Below are 9,209 nucleotides of genomic sequence, written 5' to 3' on the forward strand. Positions count from 1 at the left end.
TTTTTTTAATTAAAGATTTGTCTGCAAGCCAGATGCAGCCATCAAAAGAGCCACATCTGGCTCGCGAGCCATAGGTTCCTGACCCCTGAGCTAGATGCTGAGAAAATATAAAGTTCACTTAACGCAGTATTTTTCAACTGCGGATTAGCAGTTAAAAAAACTGCGCTAAGTGATGTCTTTGTACTAGGGAATTCTTTCTAGTCAGTAAGGCAGACAAGTAAACGATGATGCAGCCAGTTCTGTGATAAAGCGGTGTGTTGGTTATTGTGGTAGCACAAAGGAAGGAGTCAACACTGAATGCTTACAGCATGTGCTGGTACACCTGCTTTATGTGGGGGATCCTCGGAGTTTCCCGAGTGGGAACAATGATAGCTAACAGCTGAGCACTCCCGATGTGCTGGCACTGCTCTAAAATCCTTACAAGTATCAGTTAATTCTCTACAACTGAGGTAGGTAATACTATTAGACTAGGGAGCTGAGGGGTCCAGTGCTTTAGTAATTTGTCCCAAATTCAATAGTGGGTGAGGTGTAGGGCAGGTGAAAATCAGTCAAGGGAGGGAAAGCACCCTAGGCAGAGGACAAGTCTATGTGAAGGCACAGGAGTAAAAACAGCCTTCTAAGGGAATGGCCCAGAGGTCTGGGTAGGATTGGGGAAAAGAATGGAAAAGGGGGAGGACACCGGCTAATGTCTTTGAAAACAAGGCAAAACAGGGTTCTACCGTACATGAAGAACTCCAACCATACAGGAACTTCACTGATGGATGCAAGTAGGGACTGGCCCAGGGGGACTTTTCAGCTGAAGCCTGAAAGGGGGTAGTACTGCAGCCCCCAAACTGCTCTCCACTCTCAGAATTGCCAGCGTCCTCCATTGGGGCTTCCTCTTTTGAGCCCTCCAGAATTAAGGAGAAATGCCAGATCATAGAAGGAGATGAAGGGGAGAGCTGTCAGGTCTGAACCCTGGGTCCCAGGCAAGGAATGATCTCACTGAGTTTTCCTGCCTAGGCTTGATGTAGGTGTGGGTGCTGTCCTGACCTGCAAGCCCCAATCTGGTCACACCCTAGTCAACTTTTTGGGGGGGAAGGGAGTGTTTTCTTGTGCCTCCGTTTACCTTATCACCATTTTTAAACCAAGAGGATTCTTCTCACATAAACTCGTCCACAGTCTTGAGCTGACCTAGGCAGAAAGTTTCCCACTAGGGTATAAGTCTGCTGGCTCTGGGGTGTGGGGCTGGAGGTTGTACTGGATGAAGACCACTGCCGCTGCCCTTGGAGACCCCAACTTCCCAGATCTTTTAGTCGAGGATCTCGTCCACAGTCCCTTTCTTCTAACCAAGGTTCAACACTTGGACTAAGGCTCCTTTAAACCCTCCTAGTACTCGCTCCGCCCCCGGTCCGCCCCGTCCGAGGCGGGAGCGGCTGAAAACCCTCAGCCCAACCCGGGAGTTCCACTCGCCTTGCGGCCCCGCCTAGAGTGCGTGATCTCCAGCCCGACGGACGGTAAGCAGGGTTTTAAAATTTGATTCGATTTAATTTAATTTTATGGGGGGGGGCGGTCTTTAGAAAGTGAGAAGCTCTACTGAAGATCTACTCCCCTGAGCTGGGGGCCAAAGTCTGGGAGGCAAGGGTCCGATAACTGCTCAGCCCTGCGCTGTCAGGTTCTGTCCCCAGACCTGACCTGCATTGCTGGGCGGTGAGGTCAGGCCATGTTGCGAGTGCACAGACGGGGCATCCGCCCGGAGGAGGGACTCAGTGGCTGCACTCCACGCTCCGGCTCCAGCCCTAGGTTCTCTCGGGTGAGGGAGGAGGGCGTCGGGGATTGGCTTGTCGGCCCCGAGCGACAGCGCGCCCGGGGTCCCTGGGCTAGCTGGGCGCGACACTGCTCTTCCTGGTTCCAGGAGCACGTGCGGGAGCTACCTGCCCTCTACGCCCCGAGGCTGTCCTTTTTGTTACTTCTTCTGCCAGCTCGTTTCCTAGGGTCTCGGGGTCACGGGCTTGTGCTCGGGTTCCCCGGTGGCCTCTCCTTCCCCGGTTAGAGCGGCAGTTGAAACCACTGTCTACTCCAGGAGAGTCCCCTTAGTGCAGGCATCTGGGGGCTGCAGCCCTGACTGCGCCGGCCTGGTGCCCTGCCTGTGTGAAGTGGTGGTGGGGTGGGAGGGATGGCTGCTTTCCAGGCCCTCCTGCCCCTACGTGAGCTGAAGCCTGCACCCCGTGCTTTCCGCAGCTGAGAAAGCCGGTGGTGGCCGCGGGCAGGCCCGCCGGCGGGCTGCCCAGACCACTGCGTCACCCCAGCGGCAGGCTGTGTGACTCATCTCGCAGTAACGGCCCAGGGTGTGGCCAGGAGGGGGCTGGACCTGCAGGACCGGAAGAGGCTTGCCGCCTTCCCTCCCTGGCAGCCCCCACACTAGGAAAGTTCTGGGGGGACTTGGTATTAGCAGAAGGCAGCTGGTGGAAGTGAGGATGGATTGCTCTGGAGGTCCGGTGTAGGAGGAGACTTGCATGGCTCCTAGTTTCTTTCTGACTCTAGGGTACCAGATAGAGGGACATCTGCCTAGCTCAACCGCCCTCCCAATTTCTGCTTCTAGGCCACAGGGATGACCTAAAACTGCAGAGAAGCCCAAGGTAGGGTGCGACCAGTGGAGCTCTACCATTCTAGAGCCAACAAGTAGTCTTTGTCCAACTGCAAACCCCTCTGTTATTCATAGTGCCTCTTCTGCCCTCGGGGGATTGGCCTCCAGTCCTTTCTTCACCCCATCCCTTCTCCCAACAGGATTTTCAGGTATAGCTCAGAATATATCTTCTGTTCCCAGAGTATTTCTTCTTTTCCTGAACTATTTTCTTGAGTCTACTTCTCTGTCCCCAAACTCAGAACTTCCCGTCTTCTCCAAATGTGCTCCATACCCTCCACTGCTGCCTCCCTGAGAAATGCCTTGCACCTGGCTATTTCTGAGAACTGCTGTGAGATGGCCCCTTTCCCAAGGACCCACCTTTGCCCTGGCGCTGGAGCCTCCTCACTACTCCTCTGTGTTGAGTGCATGTTTCTGTCTGCTCCCACCCTACCCCTGTGCCTGTTTGGTACACAGAAGCCATGGCAACATCCCCCACTTTACCCCTCCTCCTGCAGGCCCTGTGGCTTCCTGTTTGTGTAGCCTCAGCTTTCTTTCCTGCTCAGTGACTTCTTGGTGAGGGGGCTACCTCAACTGTATGTCTCTCACTATCCTTGCTTTGGGGACAGGTACCCCATTTTGTCCTTTTAGAATAGTCTTAATCTCAGTTCTGAGTTGGGAAGTTCCCCTGTGTTAATCTGCACAATGAATAGATAGTCCTTTTGTCTTTTCAGTTAAACCTCCAGCCAGGAACCCTTAAATCCTCCCACCCCCACCCCACATCCGCCTTTTTCTTGGCTTTGGTCTGGGAGGTGAGGTAAGCTTCCAGCCCAGGGTCTGGGCAGTGCTGAGGGCCCCAGTGCCTTTGGTGACCTCTACTCTTTTCCCAACTATTGTACCCTTCTGCATGGGGGTGCAGGGCTGTTTCCAGTTTAGGTTACTCAAAGCCAACACACTTCCCAGTTGTTCATTGTTGTCTTCTCATTGGATCCTCTGCTCTGGGCATCTCTCACCCCAGCAGGACCTGGCTATCTTCCCTTCCTTTGAGAGGGAGGGCAGGAGTAGGTCCTGTGGGTGTCACTGGGGTGGGCCACTCCGGCTCCAGCAGCCACAGCCCGTCAGCCCTCGCCTGCTGGTGTGGGGGTGGGGGAGAAGAACCAGCTGCCACAGGCTGGGCCTGGCTGGGTCCACCCCTTCCTGGAGCTTTGCCCCTTCCCAGAGCTTCGCCCTACAACTCTGGCATCTCCAGGCTCTAGGGCAGTGGGCCGCAGAGTGGAGCCTGGACACAGCTGTGTCCAGGCACTGGAATGGAGGAGGGGCCATCAGAATCCATACTGTGTCAAGAGTGGCTGTGTCTGTCCTGCCTTTGGGGGACCCTGGAAGGGTCAGGCTTTGGGCCTGCTCTCCCCTTAACCCTGGTGTTTGGGTTAATCATTCTCTGCCCTTTCTTTCCCTGGGCCGTTGAGATCCCTGGGATTGAGGTCACTTGAGTCCATGGAGATACAGCCCTAATGTTCAAGTGACCATGGTGAAGCTGCTCCCAGAAGAGAGGTCTGGACATTGGCCTGGGAAAGGGTGGCTTACTGGGAAAAGGCAGTAACCCTCCCCTTCCAAGTCTCCAGCTGTGCCCTTGTGTGGCAGGGGTCACAGGTCATAGACTGAGTAGTGGCTGAGCAGTTGAGGCTGGCCTGGGGGAAATCTTGTCTCCATCCCTCAGGGTCAGCCACTAGACTGCCTGTCCTCTGCCAGCTGAGTTTGTGTGTGTGTGTGCGCTCATGGTGCTGTGGGGGGGTCGTTTATCTGGCCTGGCTTCCAGGCTGGGGGAAGTGGGGTGGGGTGGGTTGCTCTTAATGAGGTTTAAAAATAACTGATTTATGGAGAGAGGATCTCTACCGGAAATGTGCAGCTGGATAAGCGGAGTGGGAAGGAGCAGCCATGTTGAATGTGAGGGAGAGGACTGGCCTGAGACAGGACCTCTGGGGCTGAGAGGTATGAGAAGGCTGGGTGCAGCTGCTGTCCCTGTGGCCTGGCAACGTGTACTCGGGCCTACCTTAGGGCCATTGGGGCGGGGCAAGATTGTTTAACCTTGGGTACATGGGAGAGAGGGAGTCAGAGTGACCTCATCCCTTAAATCTAACATGGCCTGGAGCCAGATGTGGGGAGAAGGAGTAGCTCCTTTGCCTCTCCTTGAGCACAGGTGCCTGTCTTAAGAGGAGATCTCCTTTTATGAACACAGCTAGCTCTGTTACAAGCAGTAAGTTGCCCATCGAGGGAGGGGATGGGGTCCTGGCTGCCCTTCGACATTGGTAGCGTTGCCGACAGGCCCCTGGGTGTGAGACCTAGGCAATGAGATGGTGGGTGGGGACATACTGTCCACAGTGAGGTGCTGCCAACTCAGGCCATCAGTCAGGAAACCACCCAGTTCTTCCTAACTGAGTTCCTCAAACTAAGTTAAAGAAATCTGCCTGTGAATTTCCTCATCCCTCCCTCTCTTTTCAGGTTACTCTAAAAATACCATCCAGGGCTCCTGTATTCATTCCCTATTCCTGCTGTAACAAACTACTACAAACTTAGTGACTGAAAGCCACATACAGTTCTAAAGACCCCAACAAAGGTCCTACTGGCTAAAATCAAGGTGTAGGCAGGGCTGCATTCCTCATGGGGGGGGCGGTTAGAGGAGAATCCATTTCCTTACCTTTTGCACCTGCATTGCTTGGCTCATGGCCCTGCATCATTCTGACTTCTGCTTCCTTCTTACTTTCCCGACTCTGACTAACCTGTCTCCATCTTTTGAGAATCTTTTTTTTTTTTTTTTTTTTAGAGTCAGAGAGAGAGGGATAGACAGGAACGGAGAGAGATGAGAAGCATCAATCATCAGTTTTTTGTTGTGACCGTGAGGCTACAGCAGACTGAGTAACCCCTTGCTCAAGCCAGAGACCTTGGGTCCAAGCTGGTGAGCTCTGCTCAAACCAGGTGAGCCCCGTGCTCAAGCTGGCAACCCTGGGGTCTCGAACCTGGGTCCTCCGCATCCCAGTCTGACGCTCTATCCACTGCGCCACCGCCTGGTCAGGCCTGTCTCCATCTTTTGCTTATGAGGACCCTTGTTATGTGTATACTGGGCCCACCTGGATGATTCAGGGTACTCTCCCTATCTCAGGATTCTTAATTCAGTCGTATCTGCAAAGTTTCTCTTTGCTATGTAAGGTAACATTTGCAGGTTCTGGCAATTAGGACAGACATGTCTTTGGGGAGAATCATTATTTTGCTCACTATAGCTTCCAGAAAGGAATGTATTTGTTTTTATTGCCTGGTTTCTCATGGGAAGTTCCTTTTGCCTGCTAAAATCTGTGAAGGGTATACTCAGACCTCTTCCAGGAAGCCCTACAAGCTGCTTCTGCCCATACTCTTTCTGAATTCCTACAACATATGGTCTGACTGAGCAGTTTGGTATTTGTATACAACACTTGCCCTTCTATATGTGTTCATTTTGTCTTTCTGGTAGCACTACGAGCAACTTTAGGATAAATGACTTCGTCTCTTCTACAATTCCTAGCACAATAGTGGGTGCTCAGTTAAAACCTAGTGGCTGATTGAGGGTGGATCCAGCCAATCCTCTGTGTGGCTCCCGGCATTGGCTTCCCAAGCCACTCCGTATTCTTCCTCTTTTCCCCTAATCAGTCTCCTTTCCAGGGCTGAAAAGGGAAGGGTTGGATTAGAATGACCAGTTTGCTTTTACTAAAGCTTACCACCCCAAATGATGGTCTAAACCCCCAATATTGGCCTCATTTACCCCATATTCTTTCCCAGTGGGCTTCATACTTCATTTTAGTAGTGGAACCATTCAAATGAAATCTAGTGGGAAACCTTAATAATAAACAGACTGCCTGTCATAGGGGTGAGGGAACCCAGAGGTGGCCTGTGTGGCCAGAGGTCTGAGCAGTGCTATTCTAGCCCATGTCCAGGGGTCAAGATGTGATTTTCCTCATTTGGCAGCTGTTTCCACCTCTGGGGTTCACCTTGGGGATATGATGTGTGTCCCTGCAGGCAGGACCTCCCCCACCCCCCACCCCCCAGCTTGCAGAGTGCTGATTGAAGGCTTGGGTTGTCCCCTTCCCAGCTCCCAATAGCTACCACCATCCTTCAAAATGGCCAACAGGGGACCTGCCTATGGCCTGAGCCGGGAGGTGCAGCAGAAGATTGAGAAACAGTACGATGTAGATCTGGAGCAGATCCTGATCCAGTGGATCACCACCCAGTGCCGCAAGGATGTGGGCCGGCCCCAGCCTGGGCGTGAGAACTTCCAGAACTGGCTCAAGGATGGCACGGTGAGAGTTGGGCCCCTCTGACTGGAAGTGCTGGGAGAGCAGGTTTGGGTCTGAGGGACTGGGGATTGTTTCACCTGGAGAACTGAGGGCGAACCCAACTCAACTTCTTCCGGACCCTGCAGAGCACGTGCTTTCCTCCCTCCCACTGAGTAAGGGTGAAAGGGCCTCCCTGCAGTGGAAGGCCCTGGTGATGCACAGAACCCTCTAAGGAAAGAACTGTTGGGGGTATACTCTAGTCAGGGATATTAGAATATTGAGGTTTTCACTCTGGCCTCAGAGGCAGGGACTGGGCAGGAAGAGCCTGAGGCTTACTCCAAGTGTGTTCAGGTAGGAGAGAAGACTCCATGGTTCACTGTCTCTGGTGTTGTTTGTGGTGCATTCTGATCTTCAGTAGGTGTGGTCTCACCTCTGCACACCTGCTGTCTTCACTCAGGTGCTGTGTGAGCTCATTAATGGTCTGTACCCTGAGGGGCAGGCCCCAGTGAAGAAGATCCAGGCCTCCACCATGGCCTTCAAGCAGATGGAGCAGATCTCTCAGTTCCTGAAAGCAGCTGAGCGCTATGGCATCAACACCACTGACATCTTCCAGACTGTGGACCTCTGGGAAGGTGGGCCAGGGCCGTAGTACTGTCATCCAGAAGACCAGAGACTGGGCTGGGCTATCTTGACCAGGGAGAAGGGGTGGGTTTCTGGCTCTCTGAGGACAAAGGGATGTATTTGTATGTGCATGCATGCATTTGTGTGTTTTATGGAGGAACTGGCCATGGTGGGGTCTGGGATGAAAAAGGCTATGGGGATAAAGCTGGGCCTGCTGATTCAGTGATAGAGTGGAGCCTTGGCATCAGGACCTCAGCTCTGCTGAGGCCAACACTTCCCCTTCTCCTTCCCAGGAAAGAACATGGCCTGTGTGCAGCGGACGCTGATGAACCTGGGTGGGCTGGCAGTAGCCCGGGATGATGGGCTTTTTGCTGGGGATCCCAACTGGTTTCCTAAGTGAGTATTGCTGGGGCTGCCCAGGCCCTGGGAAGGCACAGACCTCCTACACATTCCTGTCCCTAGGACAAAACTGATCCACTATAGCAGTTGGCCATTTATAAAATATTTTTACATTCTTCATTTCACTTAATCTTCTGGCATGGAACTGTCCCATTTGAGAGATGAGGTGGTGGCTTCAGAGAGCTCAGGACTCAAGGACAGAGCTGGATCCAGTACTTGAGCCACAGAAAAGCCTATGCTCTGTCTAGGGGAGACATTACTGAGGCAGCTTCAACCTCCTCCTAACCAATACTCCTTCTCCACCTAGGAAGTCCAAGGAGAACCCTCGGAACTTCTCGGACAACCAGCTGCAAGAGGGCAAGAACGTGATTGGGTTACAGATGGGCACCAACCGTGGGGCATCTCAGGCAGGCATGACTGGCTATGGGATGCCACGCCAGATCCTCTGATCTGCCCCCAGCCCTGCTCCTGCCCTCCCTTGGATGGTTAATATATAGCAGTGACATTCCCTGAGAGTCCCCTGGAGCTCCCAAGCTTCCCCCTGCCTGGTTGAGGGCCCGTCCTGGCCTGGCATGTCTTCTCTGGGGGTGCCCAATGGGGACCTTCCTCTGTGCTTACTAATACATTCCTGTCCCCAAACCCATAAAAACTGGACCAACTGACCTTTTTCCCTGGGACCAAACTTTAGGACCTCTGATTCCCCTTTATACCTCTTCTCCCCTGATCTCTGTGCCCTCAATGCATTCCTTGGCTGGGGGTCAGCAACGCTGCCTTTGGGCCTGCCTTCCACAAATATGCCTTGCCCACAGCTGTGGCTGCAGGGATTTAATTTATAGGGAGGGACCTGTGGTAGCTGCCACCCCTGCCACAGCTGGACTGGGCTCACTGCACACTGGAGGCAGCCTGTCCTGGCAGAGGCCCTCCTGGCTTCTCATTTTCCGTTCCCCTTGCTGTGGCTAAGGGGTGGGGTGAGGGGAGAGGAAGGGAGGGCTGCCCACTATGGGCTGGGGCTTGAAGAATCTGAGTTTGCTGATTTAAATAAAAATTCATTTTTTTGGATGGACTCTGGCTGTGTCTGGGCCACTGAGCCAACTGTTGGAGAGGGAAGAATATGGGGGAAGTGCAGCGACTGAAGAATATGAGGTTGGTTTTTGAGATGAAGGTTGTAATTCTCACCCCATCTTTGGTTTCCGTCTCAGTCTTTGTCTTTTGGTTTAGGTGAGGGTAGGTTGGGGTTGAGAAGGGTCAGGCTCTCTCAACTCCTCTTGGAGGAACCATAATGCAAG

The 9,209-nt window shown here is 53.2% G+C and overlaps 1 protein-coding gene across 3 annotated transcripts; it reads left to right on the forward strand.

Annotated features, from left to right (window-relative positions):
• The first annotated feature begins 1,378 nt into the window (after positions 1–1,378).
• TAGLN2 (transgelin 2) lies at positions 1,379–8,982 on the forward strand. Of its 3 annotated transcripts, XM_066261691.1 has the most exons (6): positions 1,422–1,496; positions 2,582–2,618; positions 6,720–6,927; positions 7,361–7,535; positions 7,818–7,920; positions 8,231–8,982. In XM_066261691.1, exons 3-6 carry the CDS (start codon positions 6,748–6,750, stop codon positions 8,370–8,372), a joined length of 600 nt encoding a protein of 199 aa, XP_066117788.1. In that variant the 5' UTR covers positions 1,422–1,496; positions 2,582–2,618; positions 6,720–6,747; the 3' UTR covers positions 8,373–8,982. The 3 variants fall into 3 exon arrangements, with proteins under 3 accessions (XP_066117787.1, XP_066117788.1, XP_066117789.1); XM_066261690.1 differs by lacking the exon at positions 2,582–2,618 and having other exon boundaries at positions 1,379–1,496; XM_066261692.1 differs by lacking the exons at positions 1,422–1,496; positions 2,582–2,618 and adding an exon at positions 5,452–5,575.
• Positions 8,983–9,209: the final 227 nt, after the last annotated feature.

This window comes from Saccopteryx bilineata, chromosome 2, assembly GCF_036850765.1.
Source record: "Saccopteryx bilineata isolate mSacBil1 chromosome 2, mSacBil1_pri_phased_curated, whole genome shotgun sequence".
In the NCBI taxonomy this organism is placed as follows: Eukaryota; Metazoa; Chordata; class Mammalia; order Chiroptera; family Emballonuridae; genus Saccopteryx; species Saccopteryx bilineata.

Bases quoted from the DNA above. Each gene is read 5' to 3' on its own strand.
- TAGLN2 (XM_066261690.1), top strand. From the start codon at position 6,748: ATGGCCAACAGGGGACCTGCCTATGGCCTGAGCCGGGAGGTGCAGCAG. The intron at 6,928-7,360 runs GTGAGAGTTGGG...GTCTTCACTCAG, and splicing joins ACTGGCTCAAGGATGGCACG to GTGCTGTGTGAGCTCATTAA. The intron at 7,536-7,817 runs GTGGGCCAGGGC...TCTCCTTCCCAG, and splicing joins GACTGTGGACCTCTGGGAAG to GAAAGAACATGGCCTGTGTG.